This window comes from Knufia obscura (genome assembly GCF_036327395.1).
Source record: "Knufia obscura strain CCFEE 5817 isolate CBS 148926 chromosome Unknown scaffold_5, whole genome shotgun sequence".
Taxonomy (NCBI): Eukaryota; Fungi; Ascomycota; class Eurotiomycetes; order Chaetothyriales; family Trichomeriaceae; genus Knufia; species Knufia obscura.
Genome location: NW_027042691.1, coordinates 1,134,220 through 1,154,554, shown reverse-complemented (window position 1 = coordinate 1,154,554; position 20,335 = coordinate 1,134,220). Strand labels below are relative to the sequence as shown.

The 20,335-nt window shown below is 50.3% G+C and overlaps 5 protein-coding genes across 5 annotated transcripts; 1 reads left to right on the top strand and 4 right to left on the bottom strand.

Annotated features, from left to right (window-relative positions):
• Positions 1 to 164: 164 nt before the first annotated feature.
• PMZ80_005217 (uncharacterized protein) lies at positions 165 to 2,064 on the bottom strand (the record flags this gene model as incomplete). Its single annotated transcript, XM_064873638.1, has 2 exons — positions 165 to 1,703; positions 1,750 to 2,064. The coding sequence occupies 2 exons, from the start codon at positions 2,062 to 2,064 to the stop codon at positions 165 to 167; spliced, it is 1,854 nt and encodes a 617-aa protein (XP_064730742.1).
• Positions 2,065 to 3,392: 1,328 nt separating this feature from the next.
• Positions 3,393 to 5,100, bottom strand: SDS23 (cell separation during budding; the record flags this gene model as incomplete). Its single annotated transcript, XM_064873637.1, has 3 exons — positions 3,393 to 4,146; positions 4,195 to 4,670; positions 4,717 to 5,100. The coding sequence occupies 3 exons, from the start codon at positions 5,098 to 5,100 to the stop codon at positions 3,393 to 3,395; spliced, it is 1,614 nt and encodes a 537-aa protein (XP_064730741.1).
• A 495-nt stretch (positions 5,101 to 5,595) lies between these two features.
• Positions 5,596 to 12,952, bottom strand: PMZ80_005215 (Type I Iterative PKS; the record flags this gene model as incomplete). The annotated part of the gene is made up of 4 exons (XM_064873636.1): positions 5,596 to 6,453; positions 6,501 to 12,526; positions 12,575 to 12,719; positions 12,770 to 12,952. 4 exons carry the CDS (start codon positions 12,950 to 12,952, stop codon positions 5,596 to 5,598), a joined length of 7,212 nt encoding a protein of 2,403 aa, XP_064730740.1.
• Positions 12,953 to 15,307: 2,355 nt separating this feature from the next.
• PMZ80_005214 (uncharacterized protein) lies at positions 15,308 to 16,546 on the top strand (the record flags this gene model as incomplete). The annotated part of the gene is made up of 1 exon (XM_064873635.1): positions 15,308 to 16,546. The coding sequence occupies one exon, from the start codon at positions 15,308 to 15,310 to the stop codon at positions 16,544 to 16,546; it is 1,239 nt and encodes a 412-aa protein (XP_064730739.1).
• Positions 16,547 to 18,610: 2,064 nt separating this feature from the next.
• PMZ80_005213 (uncharacterized protein) lies at positions 18,611 to 20,146 on the bottom strand (the record flags this gene model as incomplete). The annotated part of the gene is made up of 2 exons (XM_064873634.1): positions 18,611 to 20,010; positions 20,065 to 20,146. The coding sequence occupies 2 exons, from the start codon at positions 20,144 to 20,146 to the stop codon at positions 18,611 to 18,613; spliced, it is 1,482 nt and encodes a 493-aa protein (XP_064730738.1).
• Positions 20,147 to 20,335: the final 189 nt, after the last annotated feature.

Sequence of the window (20,335 nt, the reverse complement as noted above, 5' to 3'; positions counted from 1 at the left end):
TGAAAAAGAAAGGAAAATTGTACACCGCCAGAGCACTATGGACAGTCCCACTATCTAGCCAACCATGGCGTCGTGTATCCTGTGACCCACGACGCCATACCCTGTCGCACACAACACCAAGCTCATGAGACACCCTTTATCTGCCAAAGCTTTGCTTTGACAACTCAACCAATCTGCAAGCCACCCAAAGCTCTCGCAGCATGCATACTATCCAAATACATCTTCTTATCCGTGCTATCAGGACTCGAGCTCTTCCTCTTGAACGATCCACCATCCTCAGTCACCTCAGTAATCCCACTCAACACCCGATTGTGATTCATGAGTGGCTGTCGATCCTCGGGAATGCGGTCGTCACGCGATGATATCGTGTTAGCCTCTTGGAAGCCAGGATCAGAGTTGAATCGAGGACGACCTCTGTGGTAATCAGTGATCTCGTCGTAGGATGACGTGCTTGAGCTTTTCGGAGTATGTGGTCGTGAGGTCGAGGCTGTAGGCCGCATATTAGACGGCATGTGGTGGAAGCGACTGGAAACTGCAGAGTCAATCTCATCTTGTGGGTAGTGCACAGCTTCTCGAACTCGGGGTGGGATGTCAGGCGACGAGCTTGCGCTGTGGTGAGCCTTGTGCGCTGGAGGAAGTTCGAGATTATCGATCTTAGACGCAGGCTCGCAGAAAGCACCAAGCGACGGCGAGCTTCTACCACTCTTGCTGGGCGAAGGGGGTTGTTGTGGGTGTGGCTTCTCCTTGCTGAACGGAGTAAACACCGAGTGACTGAGGTTTTGCATACTGTTCAGTGTTGGTATGCTTGGACTCGACTTCTGGTGCCCATGAAGCAAGCGTTTGAGTCTGCTGGGTTGCTTCTCAGGTTGATCTCCTTGGGCAACCTGCAAGAGGTGTCGGACCTGCATCTGGAGTTCTGTCTCGCGAGTGTAAGTCTTCTCAAGCTTGCGCCTCAGGTTCGTGATTTCGGCATCTCGTTTCCAGACCTCCTTGACAAGGCTTCGTTGCAAAGCACTACCTTCGTCGTCGCTGATCGGAGAGCTCTTAGTCTCCTGCTGCTTCTGTTCCTGCATCTGAATGTTCGCAGCCATCTCGCGGTCCCGATATTGCTGTTTGACATCAGCAAGTTCTGCTCGCAAGTGCTTGTTCTGGCGCTCCTTCTCCATGATGCGGTCGATGACCTCCGCCATTTGAGCTATGTAGTCGTCAGATTCTCTGGATTGCTTCTGGATGGTTGCCAACTGCTCAGTGCACACGTCTCGCAATCCATCCCGCTCTTCGTTCGACTTCTGGAGCGCGACCTGGAGGTGTTGGTAAAGGTCGGCTCGAACATGATCCGAAGAGTAGTTGGTGCCAGACTTCATCTCGACATGAACATGCAGGACATTTTCAATCTGTTCTTGAGGCGCATTCTGCATAGCTTCATTGAGGTTTTGATGGATGAAATGACTAAGAACATCGATAGATTGTGCTGCCTTGTCTTTGATCTCTTCGATCTCCCTCTCATACTGGTCACATTTCTCTTTACGCATTGAGACATGTCTAGCTAGGGCGATGATCGCTTCAGATCGTTGTGCGTGAAGTTCGTCGAACTCGTTGCTCTTCTTTCTGAGGTCTTCATTCTGTAGCGACTTCGCAACATCGAAAAGTTTGAAATACGTCTTTGCGACGTCCTTCGATTCGTCAATAACTTTTCGCAAGTCCTACAGAGTGTTAGCAAGGATTACTTGTGTAGTCAGTGAACCGCACCTTCTCCAGAGAAGACGGATGATTTTCAGAGTCGATCTTGACTGCACTTTCCTGCAGCCAGTCCTTCAGCTCTTGCTGTTTCTTTTGCATACAAGGTATCCAATCGTGGGCGATGACCGCAGCATCGAGTCTTGGCAGTATCTCGGTAAGTTCCTCCATGCCCATCCTAGAGAGGGGAATAGGTGGAGGTGGCTGCTGTGGTGGCATTGCATTCGAAGGCAAGGATGACATACGTGGTGGAGGTGCGCACTGGGTCTGCTGGACGTAAGTGGGAACTGATCGTGAGCCGCTATGCTGATGTGATCGCTTCGCCATAGTGACTGTGTCGAATGGTAAGCGGGATAAAGGCGCAGTCTTTGGTAGCCATGTATACGTAGACGAAGGAAAGCGTCAATTGAGATACTTAAGTTGTCATCATACACATTTGTCTAGGAGTCGCTAGCCGGCGCACTGTTTGAGAATGAGTGAAATCGTTTGTGCGAGTGGCGTTTGCAGTGTTTCAGAGGACCAATCTTCACTGCAATCCCGGGACGCAGGTAGTGAATCCCATAACTGATTTTCAGTATTCTGCCATCGACCATGTGGACGTTGAGCGTAAAGGGACAGACGAAAGGCCGAAGGCGTATGCATTTTGGCACGCCGTCAGTCCGCACTGTTGATTTGAGTCCAGTAAATCGGTGAGGTCTCCAACAGGTACATACCTGTTGTCACTATGAGCAGTACTCCTGCCGCGGATCCTGCTCTGCGTCAATTTCTCTCTTCTCGATATTCAACATCTTTCTCAGGATCACGATTGTCCCTGCCCAAATGGGCTACAAACTCGACGCTCAAAGGCAGAGAGTACTTCGGCATATTAATGATATCGTTGCCTCGATCTAGCTAACTCACCACGCCCCCGCGATTAATTCCACCACGCGTCTGAACTTCTACTCTAGAGGGCACCAGATGCGACCGGAAGCCAGATCTGCCCTTGGTCCGGCCGTGCTTGAAAGCACATTCAACAATTAATGGTCATTACCGGCTGCACACCAGCATACGGCCCAGCTAGGTGGCCTACCGCGGTGAGTTACATCGGTATTAGGCCCGCATCCGCGCCTTGTTGCATCTGTCCAATTTTCTACCACGGGACAGGTGAAGGTTCCAAGGTCAAGGTTCAGCGTGGTGATTGCAGTAAGCAAGCTCCCTGAAGTCACCCAATGTTGGCAGTTTCTAGACGTGACTAAAAAGAACATGGAAATACACGGAGCACCCAGATCTGCTCGCCCTGTTCGAGCTTCGCACTGATGTGTCGTTGGTGATATTGATGAAGGCACAGTAGAAAAGTCTACGTGGCTCGAGCAGGATGAGACAGAAGTGGGAGTTGGAAGGTGCGAACTACGGTCAGCCGGGAGGACCTGTACGGCATCGGCAGGAGAGAAACACGGGAAGGAATTCTGCATTTCACCGAGCGTCCAGCCAGATGGGACGTGCCAGGTAAGTAGACATTCGAGGCTATGGAGTCACGCCCGGACACTCATGATAGATCAATTGATTCAAGAAAATGCTAGTGCCGTATCTCATATGTCCAGCTTGAGAAGAGAGTCGTTCTATCACCAGCTCTTGAGACGCTTGACGCCGTTCGATGCCGCGACCATGCAGCTTAATCATCCCATTTCCGATGTTCTCCTAGACAAGTCTCCTGACGGCCTCATAGGTCTTGATCCTAGATCCATGCTTCTGCGTATTGAGCTGCTTGATGACCGTCTACGTCGTAATCTAATCTCATTTGGGTCTGCAGTTTCGAGTCCTCCCACCTTTGCAAACAGAATCAATATATCTGTCAGGCTTACAACTCCTACCAGACGCCCGCTCATTCTGGCCCCTGGTAGAGAGCTAGCAGAGACAGATGGTCCCGATGGGGCTATCATAGGAGTTTTTGGGCTTGCATCAGCGACGTGGTGAGGGTCCGAGGACACTGACTGTGGGAGTTGGATGTGATGCTGACCTGAGCCGGCGGACATAGACGAACTATGTGTCGACATTGGAACCATTGTCGCCGTGTGCGCTGCTGGTGTTGGTGGACCTGACGACATGGGTGACACGGGCTCTGTTATCCACATTCTGTGGCTTTTGGTTGCGACAAGCTTGGCTACTGTGTGCGCCAGCGTGTTCATAGGTGTTATGTGGAAGACCGGGAACGAGTCCTTGCCTTCGAACATGCCTCTTGTTGACAGTATCACGGAGATGAAGTGGATGCAAGTATTTCGCAGCAGTGGTAGCGACGAAGATTTCGTCAGAAGCTTCGTGTCAGTGGTGGATATGTTACCAACAACGTTGTTAGCATTGTCTAGGACAGCCAGAGAAGAAATGCCCTCATCTAGCAATAACGCAAGAGCCTCTGCAAGAGGACGATCGCCGCTGTAAATGTTAGCCTGCGCAAATGCAAGAGCTGTCCTTTCGACTTACTTGATTGATATGGGGCTGTTAGACCCAATCTTTAGGTCTCGGAGGTATTGCGAGTACAGTTGCTCGATACGTGGGAAATTTCGACCATTGTCCCATAGGAAACGCATGAGCCGAGTCTGACTGAGTAGTCCAGTAACTTCGATATTACCTTCTGGACCCTCTCGAGCAATCAAAACCCGATGCACACCTCTGCCAAACGTTTCGATGGCTTTTGTCAGGTTCGCAGATTCTGGTAGAAATGTCACAGGGTCTTTGCGACCTATATCGCGCACATCGCGGAGTGGTATAGGCTTGCCCTCTCCTGCGCTCTGCGCCATCTTCGCAAACTTCTCTGCATTCTCTTCACTAGGTTGTGCAATGCCAACCGCGGTCAGCAGATAAGCATTCAGGGCATTGTAATCGAAGGTTCCGACAACAGGTGCGGTCGATTGGGAATCACGAAGCAGAAGCACGGGTGCGCCGGAGTCGATCAGAAGCTATCACCATCAGCGACATGCTCTTTTCTCGCGCAGAAATGCCTACATTTGTAGCCTCCTCAACATTTGCATCGATGTCAATGAACTTGAGATCCTCAGGACTAGACAATTCTGCTACCCGAATTGTCCTCCAGTCTCGATGGGCAAACCTCGCATCCGGAGCCGTGCGATGCGGTGGGTTATCTATCAGATCTTGTATTGCTATCGAAGACACTGAAGACTGCCTTGTAGATCGTGGGCTGGGAGGGTATCGTAGGTCACCAAAGCTTTGTCTATGCTGCGCTGCGCTGCTTGGGTTCTGGATGTGAAGGTTCGAAGCACCTAATCTGGGTGACTTGGAAGCATCAATACTGCTCCTGGGCGAGCTCAACTGGGGAGTCTGAGCTGCAGACGAGCCGGAGGAAAAGGGGTCATGACTCGGCGTAGCCATGGTTGTAAATTGTATGATTGGACGATAGATAGATCGAGCGCATGACAGAGCGTCAACGTATCTTGACCGCGGCAGCGACTAGCCACTTGCTCAGTTGCGCAGTCAAGAGGCGCAAACCCTTTTGCCTGTTTGCGCAATCACCAGATTCAACAGAGCGTTGACAACAACAATAAGACTTATGCGATGACGGTATCGGTATCACAGTGGAACGGCGAGGCACTGAGCCACATCGCGAAAATGACGCCTAATGCAGTGACGCGTTCGCGCCCGAGCTTAGTATTACTCCCGCTCGAGGAAGGCACGACCACTACCACCAATTCTCCCAAGCTACAACTGTGTAAACACAGGACGAAAAGACTATTGCAATTTGTCTCGTATTCTATCAGAGGATAAATTTGAAAAGATGCCAAACGCCATCGCACCATCTTCCAAGCCAAGCACAATCCATAAAATGCCATATCGTCTCATTTCCATCCACCTCCACAATCACTCGATTTATTCCTTCATCTCCTTGACTGCACCTTCCGCAACCTGCTCACTTACATACTTGCTCTTACTGACAACCATAACAGCGAACTTCTTGAGCGGAGTAGGGCTCAATATGTCAAAGATACTGAGATCAGCTTTGGCCTCTCGGAAGAGCCAGTTCCTCACCTCAACAGCCTTCAATGAATCGATACCGAAACTGTGTAGAGGCTTGTCAACATCCACATTGTCGGCTGTACTGCCCATTGACACTGCTACATTGCTCTTCAGCATATCCTCGACAGCCTCTGCAGCTTCGCCGGCTGTACCGGCTTTGGCGAGGAGCGTTTTGAGCTGTACACTGCCCGTACCTGACGCTGATGGCGGGAGGGCGCGGTGGTCGAACTTGCGGTCGTTGGGCCACAGTGATGTTAGGCCACCTTCACGGTCGAGGTCACCACGGATGCCAATCACGACTTGGGGCGGGACTTCGACGCCATTTGCTGTTTGGCCTTTCATGGCTGCGGCGATAGCGATGTTGATCTCCTTGTCTGTCACTTGAACAGGCACAAGATGGCCGTAGAGATTCAGGAAGTCCTCGATTGTGAAGTCCGCTGTGAAATGCGTAGCGTCACTGACCAGTCCAATGTTTAGGGATGTGGCAGGTAGACCTTGCTGTCGACGGAGGTTGCAAAGACCGTCGATGTACGAATTGCCTGCAGCATAGTTGGCTTGTCCTGTGTTGCCGATGACCGACACCACGGATGAAAGGCAAATGAAGAAGTCCATGTCGTGGGGCATATATGTGTGCAAGTTAAAGGTACCAGGAATCTTGCACTGCGTGGCACCCAGCCATTTGTCGTAGGTCATGTTTTCCAAGACCGAGTCCTGCGATATGTTAGCGTGACTTTACTTCAAACGGTGAGAGAACTTACTCGGAGGACCATAGCAAGCTGCATGCATCCCTTGATCTGCCACTTCTCTTTAGTGGCCGTTTCCTGGAGGCGCTTCATTTGATTCTCATCAGTGATGTCGCACTTCATGGCTTCAGCCTTGCATCCACGATCTCGAAGTCCATCCAGCAGACGCTGATGAGCCGGAGTCGTCGCGCCACTTCGAGAAAGGAAGACAATATGCCGCGCACCTGCCTGGAACATAGTCTCGGCAATGTTAGCTCCCAGACCACCAAGCCCTCCGGACAGGATATATGTTCCATGTTCATTGAGTCTCAGAGAGGCCGGTAGCTCCGGCTGAACAGGCACTGACGCTCCTTCATCGAATACTGCGCTGAAAACAGTGCTGTTTGACCCGGTAGTGTTCAAAGCTTCGGTGGCTTTTGAGAGTTCAGAGATGGAGAACGTCTTCTGTGGTAGCAGTCCGACCGCGCCTGATTCAAGCATCTCGAGCACTGCAGGTATTTGTCGGCTCAGGAGAGACTGACCAGATCCATCGAGCAGGTACTCGAAATCGATATGCGTGTAGCTGACGTTGCGCTTGAAAATGGCAGCATCAAGGTGTGAGATGTCGCCATCTGCAGACATGTCAACCATGCGGCCACCATCAGCAGCCAAGCTGCAGAGGTCAAGTAGTTCGCGACCGGAGCTCGAGCTGAGAATCACATCGAAGGTTCCAGCTTGTCGACGAACACGAGACGCCCACGAACCGGATTGATCGAAAACACGGTCTTCGGCAAGTCCAAGGTCAGCCAAGGTCGAATGACCTGTTTGACTAGCGATGGCGTAGACTTGGATGTTGCGCATTCTTGCCAAGTGGACAAGAGCCTGTCCTGTCGAGGTGTGCGCTGCCTCGACAAGAACCTTGTCGCCGCCAGAAATGCGGGCCACTTCATTGAGCACGTGGAGTGCACCAGCATACACCAGAGGATAGGTCGCTGATGTCTCAGGTGACAAAGAAGCTGGTGCCTTCCAGACGAGTGACTTGACTTGACGCAAATGGGTTCTGTAGCAGTCCTCCTTCATGACAACGACTTGTTGGCCTTCGGAGAACTCACTAGCCTCGGTCCCAACACGGGTAACGGTACCTGCTGCGATCCGTCCTAGCGAGCCACCATTGGCGAGGGCTGAGACGTCTTGCTTTGTGATGGGAACCGCGTCGACTTTGACTTCAACTTCTGAAGCGCCGACTTCCATTTGGACCTCCTCATCGTCGATCCAGTTAACACCATCAGGCCCATGACCTCTATTCTGAAGTCTTAGTGGTCGTCCGTGCTGATGAAGTGGAGCCATATCAGGTCTGACATTGTCTGAGAAGAGCTCGAGCTCGCGATCCATGTCCTGGTCCGTGACTACTCTGCAAATCTTGACTTTGCCAGCTTGCTCTGCGAATTCCATCTCTGGATTTGAGATCGCTTCGTTGATAGTAGCATTGAAGACCTTAGTGATCAAGTCGATTGTGCTATTATGTTCGAGGGGTGTTGTCGCAGCAATGTCCAGATGTGGTAGCCTGATCTGGGGAACCTCAGTGCGTACAGTTCGGAGCATACCCGTGGTGGCGGCGAAGTCTAGCGATTGTTCTGTGATGAGTTGTCCGCCACGAGTGATCCAAAGCATGTATGGAGATCCAGCTATGAGCTGTTTGAAAAGCTCGAGCTCACCGCTGGTGAAGACAGTTGTCAACGGCTTTTCGGCCTCCATGAATGAGATCACGCCCTTGCCTTGGAGACCTGTTGCAGCCTCGAGGCCAGCGACAGTAGTCTTGATGTTAAGAGCGATGAGACGGTCGACGAGCTTCTCGATGGCTTCCAGTACACTCTGTGAAGCGTCTGGTCGCTTGAGAATCATGATCTCGTCAACGATTGGCTTCATGGCATCTTTGTAGCCAGTCGATACCACTGTTGTGGCAGTGCTTTCATTCTCGATGAAAAGCTGGGCTTCATGTCCGTTAAGAATGCTTTTCGACGGCCGAGCTTCGGAGGTCGCGGCGAGGGCACTCTTCTCACTGACAATCAGTACTTTGGCATTCTGAGCCAAAGTAGGCTGAGTGAAACGGATCGCATCTTGGACGTCGAGTGCAGCAATCACGTTGTAGTTGTAGGCTTCCGGGCTGAGGCCTTGCTCGAGCGCTGACAGGGTTGGGTCAACCTTCCTGTATGTGATGGACACACCCTGCAGTTCCAAATCTGCTTGCAGAGCTTCGAGGAGATCTCCATCTTGTGAGCTGACCACACACTCTCGGAATCGAAGCTCTCCTTCTTTCTTTGGAGCATATTCGAGAAGGATTGACTTCATAGCTGTGTTGACTTGGTCAAGCAGGAAAAGCGCTTTGATATCTGCATGCTTGTGGCAGGCGTGATCCAGCATCAGAGCAAGTTGTGCGTCACATGGTTCAACATACTCGGGTAGCCCACTCAGGGCGTGGTCCCTCACAAAGTTCTCGGCGTCAGTAGTCGTCATGAAATCGAAGTCCTCCTTCCAGACGGGTCTTGCAGTCCTCTTGAATTCGACCGAGCTGTTGGCAGCAGAGTAGTTGTCATCGCTTGACGACACCTCTCGGGCAGCAATTGATATGATCAGCTTTGGCTCCGACCACGATTCATCTGACATGACGAGGTCTCCTTCCAGATCACGACCTTTGATGAGTGTTCCCTCAGTGTACCCGAAGTACTTCGAGCCCGCACCTTGGGGACAATCAGCTGAGATGTACAGCTTGCTCATCTTGATAGGAACTGCAGCTTCTCTCATTGGTTCACCAGCAGTGAATCCAACGAACAGCAAGTGGAAAATGGCATCCAGAGTTGCTGGATGGATCAGATGCGGGTATTCGAAGTTGTGCGGCATGTTCGACAAGGTGTCGGGAACGGCAACCACTCCATGTGCTTTATGTGTCCCGGCAGCTGCTTTAGCCTCAACCAAGTTTCGGAAAAGAGGTCCATAGTTCATACCAATGTCGGTAAGATCTTTGTAGAACTTCTCGATGTTGACGTCCTTCTTAGACGTGGTCTTGATTTGTTCATAGACACTTTTGTGGTGCTGCCACTCCGAATCGATATCTTGTCCTTCTTGCTTGTAAACGAGCGAGACTCGACCTGAGGAGTTCTGAGTCCAGTTGTCACTACCCGGAGGTAGCGAATAGAGTGTCCAGGTGTAACAGTTAGGAATCACATCATGTGGCTTCATGCTCAGTGAGGTTTCGACTGCTTCTTCTGCAGAGGGGATTCTGAGACCACGTCCAAAGAAGACATCCTCTACCAATACACCTTGAAGGGGCTTGCCAGATTCAGCTAATTGCAGGGCTGCCTCAATTGCCATAATGATCATGCCTGCTCCAGGATAGAGGATCGTGCCGGTGATGTTGTGATCTGCCATCCAGGGGTTTTCGGGAATCCGCAGAATATTGCGCCAGTGTGGCTCAAGATCATTCTGGTTGTCAATTGGAGCACCAAGGAGATCTGTTCGAGGTTCTTTCTTGAATCGCTTGTTCGTGGTCATACGAGGTTCGTACCAGAAGCCCTTGGTATGGTTCCAGCTGTAAGGTGGCAGATCAGCGGTCACTTTGGACTTTGTCAGTCGTCGATCTTGTCCATTGACCCGAGCCAGATCGATAGTATGGCCTGTTGACCACAATTTGCCAGCAGCGTCCAGGGCTGTGCTTTCAGCGTCCTTGCCACGGAGTAGCAGTGAGCAGTACGTCACGTTGACCGACAACTTGCTGTCCACTGCAGCCATTACCTGATTGACAGGGCCCTTAAGGGCTTCATGTGGCCCAACTTCGATTGCTCCAGTCCATTTGATTGGAATCTTGCGACGACCTTTGCTCTCGGTGTGCCCCAGGAGTTGTGTCACAGCATCACTGAAGCGAACAGCTCCAACCATGTTGCGAACCCAATATGAGGCATCAAGCTCTGAGGAGGTAGCCAATCGACCTGAAACAGATGAGAACATGACAGCACCATTTCCAGAGAGAGGCTTGATGTCCCCCATGGCTTTCAAATAGTCTTCAGCAATGACCTCCATGTGGGGAGAGTGATATGCCGTTTTCACTTTGAGACGCCGTGCAAATTTGTTCTGGGCTTTCAAAAGGGCCTCAAGTTCAGCGATAGCACTCTCGTCTCCAGAGAGTGTGACACTGGACGGACTGTTGATGCAGGCGACAACAGCGACACCGGAAGTTACTTCTTTGATCAGAGTTTGAGCATCCTCTTCGGATACACCAGCAGCCATCATAACACCTTTTCTGTCTCTGATTCGATTGTCGACGTCGGCGGAGTACACACCTCTGAAATAAGCAGCCTTGATCGAGTCCGCATGAGAAAGGTATCCAGCAGCGAATGCTGCCGCGATCTCTCCACTTGAATGGCCAACCGTTGCTTTTGGCGTGATTCCCCAGTGGCGCAGTAATGTGATCAAAGAGATCTGAAGTACAGTGCAGATCGGTTGACTGAATTCCGGCGAATCGATTCTGCTCTGTCCTGGCTCTTGATTGAGCTCCTCAAAGACATTCCATGCACAGCCATTGCTCTCCAAGAACTTTTGTGACTCTTGAGTTGCGGCACGGAACACTGGATGATCAAGCAATTCCCTGCCCATTTGAGCCCATTGAGCTCCTTGACCAGTGCAGATGAACATGATATTGCTATCCTTTGCTGCTCGTTTCATCTTTGGAAGGCCATTGTCCATGGCCGCTGTAAGTGAGGCCAGGGAGTCAGCAGTGGCATAACTGCGGCAGTCAAACGTCGTGCGTCGTGAAGCTAACGTATAAGCCAGGTCATCAAGGTAAGTGGTATCCTCAATCGAACTTTTGCCCCTCGATGCCATCTTGTCTTGTAAAAATGCACGATACGAGCTTGCTGTCCTCGAAATACCATCTTGGTCTTGAGTCGAGAAACAAAACAACTTCTTGCTTGGTGAAGATCCATCGTCGCTTCCGCTAGATGTTTCGGAGTCGTTCAAACTGACACCAGAATCGGAAGCTGAATCCTCATCGATCATGGTGTTGTGATTGCCTTCAAGGCCACGTTGCTTCAAGTAGTGGTACGCGTCGTCGAGAATGACATGAGCGTTAGCGCCACCATATCCGAATGAATTAACACTGACACGACGCTGGCCCGGAGTAGGCCACGACATCAAGCCCTGAGGAAGTGCCAACTTCCACTCATTGAGTTTCAGCTTGGGATTCAGCTTTTCGAAACCAGCATTGGGAGGAATCAATCCTCTTTCTAGGCACAAAACAGATTTGATCACCCCTGCAAGACCTGAGCAGCCTTCTGTGTGGCCAATGTTAGTTTTGATACTGCCGACGTATAAAGGTGTTTGTTGAGAGTCTCTTGCACGTCCGAACGTCCTTCCGATGGCTGACAACTCCATAGGATCTCCCAGGGCTGTACCTGTACCGTGGGCTTCAAAGTAGCTTGTGTCCTTGAGATCTAGACCAGCCTCTGCATAGGTGAATTGAATAAGATCGGCTTGGGATTCTGGACTTGGTTGCGTGATACCTGGTGTCTTTCCATCCTGATTAGCACCGCTACCTCGAATCACAGCACGGATGGTATCTCCATCTGCCAATGCCTGTTTCAGAGGTTTCAGAAGCAGTCCTCCAATAGCTTCGCCACGAGCGTAACCGTTCGCACGATCATCAAACGAATGACAGATTCCATCTGGGCTTAGGAAGTGCATGTTGGTGAGCGAGTGCATCATGCTCGGGTATAGAACCAGGTTAGATCCAGTTACAAGTGCTTGTTTAGACTCGCCGAGTCGCAGAGATTGACACGCGCTATGCAGGGCGTATAAACTGGATGAGCATGCTGTGTCGACTGTGAAGCTTGCACCACGAAGGTCGAAAAACCATGAGACACGGTTGGAGAGCATAGCCCTGCCGGTGCCGGTAGCTGCATTTGGAGCGTGGTTGAAGATATCATGGTTCGAGAGGAGGTCGTAGTCGCCAGTAAAGCAGCCGCAAAAGACCGAAGTTTTACTGCCGATGAGCTGATCAACAGCCACGCCAGCTTTCGAGAGGTCAGACATTTCAGTGGCTTCTCAGGAGGGCATCATACCATTTTCGAATGTCTCGTATGAAACCTCTAGCAGAAGTCGCTGCATAGGATCCATACCAGATGCCTCTTTTGAGGTTATGGAGAAGAAGGGCGCGTCGAAAAGAGAGACGTCTTCCTTGAGGAAGAAGCCATCCTTGACATTGACCTTTCACGCATTAGTGGAGGAATCACATGATAGGGCATACAGTGGCTTACCGCTCCCCGACGGTCATGATTTGGATGATACCAAGTGTCAGCGTTGAAGCGGTCCGCGGGTATCTTGGAGTGCCCCCGTCGAGCTTCACTCATCATATCCCACAAACCTCCGGGTGTCGAGCCATCGCCAGGGAATCGACAAGACAAGCCAACTATGGCAATCGGCTCAATCTTGTCCTCCATCTCGATCGAGGGCTGTCCAACAACAAGCAAATTTAAAACTCAAACTTCATGGGGTCAATCTCAAACACCTTCATCTGTTGATGATCAAAGTGCCCACGAATGTGTCAGGATTGAGTCGAATTGGCCATCATAGCACTCACCTCCGCCCAAACGTCGCTACTTAAGTATTTGAGGTTCTGAGCTCCATATCGACAGCAAAGGCTGTCGGGTTGCGACGCCCTTGTCGACGGCGGTTTCGACGGAGCTGACACACAACACGCAGACTACCGTGTGGTCGTCGTTAAGAAAGATGTTGATCCCCTGACACCGAGCGGCGACTCCGCTCGAACAGGAACGCATGTTGCGAAGCATGAGATCTCAGTCATTGACGCGTGCCTGACACATCAGCAAGAGCACGGAAGCCGTAACGACATGCAAAGTACAAGGAAACATACCGCGCCCCAATCAAACAATGTGGTGTCCGTACCAGACACGTTTCGAGAAGGTTGAGCGGCCACGTTGATCGATCGAGGCGTGCCTACCGATGTCGTGTCTTGACGAACGATTCCGATTTGTCATTTACCGGGCGGGAACGAGGTATGGGATTTCGGCGGCTTTCTGAAAACCCGTTCTGAGCCTCCACATGCGATAAGAGCATTTAAGACAACGCGACCTTTTCGAACCCTTGTCAAAACACTATTTGGAAATGCGCATTGGTACGCAGAACTGAAAGCCTAGCTCTTGCGAAGAGACCCGTTCTCCAGGCTGATAGGCTGGAATTCTTCGATCGACAGATGGTGGCGCTACTATAGGCCTGCGTTGGCGTCTCGGACCGTCGCCCATGGCTAGCCTTACAGCCCTCATTGACTCCGCACTCCACCGTAGGTTTTGTTACATCAGCACACGCAATAATGCAGGCGACATTGGATAATTCCATGCACCTACCGTCATCTGCCCATCAGGCTGCCTGAAGACCAGTGAAGAGCGCGTCTTATGGCTAACCATCTCGGGACTGGTTGCCTGTCCAGGGTTTTCGACACCTTGTGTGCCAGTCCACGGCAGAAATAGCATCCCGCAGGCTTGTTCGTCCAAGTACTCTCATCGTGTACTACCTGATCACGACTGTCTTTCGAGACCTGTTTAAAGGTTTCTTTTTCTGGACTATAATTTCATACCTGGAAGCTGGACAGCGCACGTTACCAGGGTATCCCTACCTTTCTTAGGTCCCCTACGACACCTCCGAAACAATGCCGATTTTCCCATTATTATGGAACATTATGTTGGTGCAGGTTGTGCTTCTGCCCCTACCATCGTCGTGGGAGTCACAACGCCAATGTTCCCCTGCATACAAAGCTAATGCATAAATGCCCCGCCGATAACGAATCAGGCACTACTAGAGTCTGGAACGGTTTGTCCGCTCAGGTCTGACTTTGGGCCTTAGACGACAGGAAAGCATATCGTTCTATGTTGAAAGTTTCTATAGTCGCTCATGACCGTCCAGAACACTAATTCCGAATATTTTCATGAAGCCTCCTCTAGAGGACCACACAAGACAGGCCTCATTATCAAACCCAAATCTATCTGGCGTGACCGCTTACAATTACATATCTGGCGAAAAGAGCAAGAAAAGTTGATTGATTCCTAGGCGAATCAGCTATGCACATGCTTATCTCTGTGGGAAAGCTTCACGTTCCTCTACAAGATATAGAGGGTTTTTCATACACAGGGGGCTCCACGCGCTCGCCAGAACACCTGAGAGGTAGGCCCACATCTTTGTGGAGAAAACTCTCTATACAGTATAGGTTGATCCTGAATGCTGATCATGAATGTTGATCCAAAACCCTGGTCGCCTAGGATTATAGACATGGCATGGAAGGACCATGGTTTCCACGCCTGCACGTGGCCGCGTTCTACCTTATCATGGAAGAGGTATATGCCAAGGCCAACTCATGAGTTCCGAGTTGGCGCGACATGTTCTACTTGCTGCACACGAGTCAGAATTGACTTGCGAGTACATTCAGAGGTTGGCAGCCCTGCACCGTTCGGACTGTTGGGTGATTCAATCACAACTTCGGTGGGTATTGTACGGTAGCAGCCTTCGTTAAGTACGTATCTTGCTTGCTTCTGAACTTACTCCATAGCAGGTCGACTTCGGATTGTTCGGGGCTCCTCTTGCCACTCAAAGCAGGTCATTATAAGCTTGAAACTTTGCTTATACCGCAAATCAGCCTCATTCGCTCCTGTCGAGCGAGGGACCCCGCGACGGGGGTATGTCGCCACTCTCAACATCTTGGTACCTAGGAAGTGCTACATAAGATAACCATGTTCTTCCCATCTAATGCCAAGTCATCTGCTGTTGCAGAATCTTGACTCGACATGAGTCGCAACGGCGTCAAGTCTCCAGCATCGGAGGTCAAATTCTCTCCTAACCTACGCAGAGCTTGCGAAGAGTGTCATCAACGCAAGATTCGGTGTCAGGTCTCTGACGACTGTACGGTATGCAATTACTGTCAATCTAACAACAAAATATGTTTCTTTTTACCCCAGAACAAGAGTGGCCGCCCGAAGCCAAGCAGTGGAGGCATTCGTGAGAAGTCTGCAGCAAATATCACAGCCTTGTCCGCTGCTATCTCAGACGCAATCGAAAGCAATAAAGATATCAACTCGAGCCTCGAACAAGGAACAGCCGCACGAACAACACCTCCTCGACCGACCATTCCTCAACGGCGTACTGACCCAACACCACCGGGTCTACCATCGTTGACGCAGTATAGTTCCGAGCCACAATGTCTGTTGGGCTCGGCATGGGATGTGGCTTTCAACGCATCCGACTACTCTATGGCACCAACAATGAATGGTTTAGGCAGTGGTACAAGTTGTTGTCCTAGTGATGTGAGCGAACCCAATAGTGACTACCAGAAGATGGATCTCACCCAAAGCACCAGCACTTGGAATTCAGGTTCATTGGACTCAGACTGGTCTTTCAATCAGCCAATGAGTATGCCAAATACCCATTTCCCATCGACAGCGTCCGGCAATCCATGCTCCCCACCTTCTGATTACTACGGTATCTCCAAGCAACACTACAGCAGTATTCTCAACCTAGCAAATCAGCTCCAATCATGCTTTGACTCGACGCGATCAAGCTCCAATATGCCGTTTGCCGGAGGCCAGCGCTCCAGAAAGCAATTTGAACCTCTTCTCAAGATTGTCGATATCTCGTGCGCAATGTCATGTCACACGTTACAACAATACGACTTCTCAAATCTCTCAATGACCCAATCTGGTATGGACGATGACTTCATAATCTCAACGCTCTTCCAGGTGGACGGCACGAAAAGATCACTCATTGCTCTTATCGTCGCTATACAATTGAGGATCCTTGATATTTGCGACACACTACTTGAATGGTGTCTTCCTCCTAATGGGCCAAGCGGCCTCGACACATTGTTAATCATTAAGAAGCTCGAAGTTTACGGAGTTCAGAGCCGTATCGCGCTGTCTAGCGTTGGAAAAATTGATCATAGCTTCAACTCTGTGATCGAGGACGCTAAGCGAAGAATTATGCATATGCAAGGAATCTGCGAGAAGTTCAAAGCAGAGGTAACATTATGATGAGGTTGGCGTCACGATGCAGAGCAGGAGTACGGACAGTCGAGCGAAGCTGTTGCAGGGCTTTTTTATCCGAGGGAGTAGCCTACTGAATTTTAGAGCATACCTCGTCGAACTTGGTTCAGGCAGAAATTGAGTTAGCGTCACAAGGCTTACGATGCACATGCTTGCCAACGCTGAGATGATGACATGTATACGAATCTCTAGCCTACAGTAAGCGAAATTCCGGGTGTCAGTGCCAGGCCAACTATGTACACTCGCCCGTCTTTGTTTCATCCGGACAATTTGCACAACCGTACGCCCTTGCTAGATGGTCTTCTCGCTTTCGCGGCTGTACTACCTTGAGCCATCTATTACAATTTATGTTTGTAAAGCTTCTAGTCGTTTCTCAAGGCCCTAGAGAGTATACTGTATTTGCGTTTCGTTACAGACTAAATTATAAAGTGGTATGGTGCAGCTAAGAACACTAGAAGAAGTATAGGCGTGTACGGTAGATTTTACAAACTGTCCGGATGAAAAGAAGACGAGCGAGTAGTGCTTTTCGTGCAGCCAATGTCTAGTAGCCAGCGGAAACGTGTCAATACTACAATCTCTCCCTTTTGCAAACTCCGCACATCACCTGGTTTTTCCAAACCGATCGAACCAAGATCGACAGAGTACAGAGATCGACGCAAAGACACTTCAAGATTGTCGTGTTTTTTGGTCAAAGGCAACGAGTACGCCAACCGAGGAGTTACATAAGGTACTCAGGTTCAATCACCTGGGCAGCAACCCTAGATGCCTGCCCATTGGTGGCGTTCGAGTCGGAGGATGTGACGTGGCTTGCGGAAGAACGATTAGTGGATCTCTGTGTAACACAGGATCTGAAAGACTGCATACGCTTACAGTACTGGCGCTCAGGGCGGTCCTTGCAGCTACGGGCCGTGCCTATCGAGTTCTGTTGAGGACCAAGATTCGGCAATGGCGTGTCGATCATTCGGCGCCACACATGCATGTGGCTATTGTCTGTGACATGATACGTCTACCGGTGCTCGAATGGACCATGTTTCCCACCACTTAAAAACTAACGAGCCCCGGTATACGTCGTATTTGGTAGTGTCCAACGACCATATGCAGAATCCCTACAAGCTCATGGAAACGAGGCCGACCGGGAGCCCTGCTCCAGCACTTCACAGAGTAAATGGGCATCGCAGAAACCCGCCGATGGAGCAACCATCATCTGCTTGATTCGTCGAGCTTGCAGCATCTGCTTAGACAACGAGCGCATCCTTTACCTTAAAGAGGATTTGCATCAGCTTTTAAACCTTCAATACAATCATATAGCATACATCAGTAAACTGCCTTTTAGCAAGCCGTCGGCGAGTCTTACAAACTCCACTTGCAGGGTCTTGTTCCTCGCTTGAGGCTTGGGCTTAACGTCAAGATAGAAAATCGGTTTGGATTTGGTATAATTTTGAGGTACCTCAGCAACCTCTCCAAGGGCTACCTTGACGTCAAACCCAAGGCTACTAAGGCTTGGACGATTACGGAGTACGTGTTCACGGAGTCAGTTACCGTACAAACGTTCCACATGCACTTTTGACTGCTGGACCCGCGATTTCCATTAGGGAAGTTCGGAAATCGCCAGCGCACACCTTAGAGATTGGATGTGGAGCTGAAAAATACACTCAGCCACAGAGTGCCACTGTCACTGTAAAATAGATGGTATTTAGAGTCCACAATTCTGTACCGCCAAAATTACGTCGGTCGCGACCGCAGGGTTGGGGGTCATTTTATTCCCGACCGTCGCTGCTGCGTACCTCCTCTTTTAGGTTAGCTTAGTCTTTGACGTGAATGACGCAAATAACTGTCATTCTCTTACCTGCTCTTCCCCACGTTTGAGCTCGTGTAGACTAGGCTATAATAGGTAGTTGTGCGCTGGCGATTTCCGAACTTCCCTAATAATTGATGTAGTGTTTATGGAGTATCTTTATCTACCTGAAGAATTTCTGCACTATCTCCCGGACCCTGATTTCAAGCTATACAGAGGCGCCACGATCCATGTCTCAAGAGATTGGGGTTTTGAGTCTAGAACACAAACACTTGGTCAGTGGGATGTGGTATACCTTTCGGCTGTGAAGTGCCCATCGTTGTCAATCCTCGTACCATGTCGGTCGCAAAGCCATCAGATCCACAGACTAGGTACTTGGAAGCCGCTTCGACAGGTGGTAGGAGTTGTTGCAAGTTCTCTGCAGCCAGGCGCCCCTGATGAACATTTATGGACCCTTTTCCCTGACAACCTTGATCATCCACCTCGGCCGTTTCCTTGGCTTGGTGATCAACATCCTTATCTTTTGCTGCACCAGTGCTCCAGAAATAATGCACGCTTAGCTTCTTGGGGAAGCGCCGAGCCAAATCGTTGAGTTCAGTACGTAACATGGTGGAGTCTTGGTCGGACTCTGCATAGAGTAGTGTAATCGCTGTGGAATCGTTCTCGTCGATGACAATGCTCTTGATCAGTGCGTAGATGGGCGTGATACCGCTTCCGCCAGCAATTACTCCAAGTCTCTCACAGAGGAACCGATGGTAATTCTTGTAAGACCCCAAAGGTCCTCGGCACTCGAGTACGCCATCAGTAGGCAGCGAAAGAAGAGAACTGCTCATTACTCCGCTTTCGTAAGATTTGATGGCAAGTTCGAGAGTATTCGTCTTTCCGCCATCAACAACGTTCGAAATTGGAGTGTAGCTTCGTACAATGCTCTCTGGACCGTTCTTGATTCTTAATTGTACATGCTGCCCCGCAGGAACGAACAACGTATGATCTGGATCCACGGTCCGAAAAGTGAAGGTGTAGGAATTGGCGGCAATTCGGGTACGGTTCACCATTTGTATTGGGACGAACGTCGATGCCGCTGTTGTCTTCTTAGGGTTGATGGTTGCGGCTACTTGCTTCGTAGGTCCAACAAGAGCCTTGCTGACTCTCATCACTGGTGGATATACCCTGAATCCTTTGGTCATCACAATCGTTTTGCTGAATTGGTAGACAATGCTCGAAAAAAGAGCTGCACTACCACTCATTGACAAGATGATGCCCTTCCAGAAACCAGACAGACTGCTAATTGCCATTGACAATGAGCTCGAAGATACTTGACCAGGCCACATGAGTCTTGCTGCGAGTAAAGCCGATGCTATCATCAGCATAATCGTGGCAGAAGACTGACTGATTGAAATCACTATCCAGACTGACTTCCACCCATTTCCGTTAGACATGGCTGTCACGAGAGGCTTGGACACAAAGTTTGATCTTGCCTTGATCAGCACCTCTTCGCCCTCGATCACCTTGCCAATACAGAATTTCTCAAGTACCTCTCGTGCATCATCGGAGTGTCCAACATCCTCGAAGGCAGCAGTGGCGTCTGCCCCAGCGACCTCCCGCAGAATTTTGCCGCCCCCAGGGTGATCATCGAGATAAGCTTGTACATTGTAGACTATGGTATTAGATTGTGGTCAGCGGTTGCAAAACGACATGACATTGAACTCACCTTTGTTGTGGACAACGAAGCAGACTTCGTTTGCTGATCCAAGCGTAGCGACGTCCGCTCTCGAGAAGCTCTGTTGATCCATAGCTTTGCTGGTTTCAGAAGCGATTATACAACCATCAAGTTGTGAGACAAGAGCAGTGGTTTTCGAAGCAGACAGAGTCCTGGTGCAGATAGGTTATGGTGCGGCAAGATTCCGGTGACAGTACTGGAGCTAACCCGTACTTTTTCATTGTATATAGTGTCCTGGAAGTCCAGATGAAGTGTCCCTAGA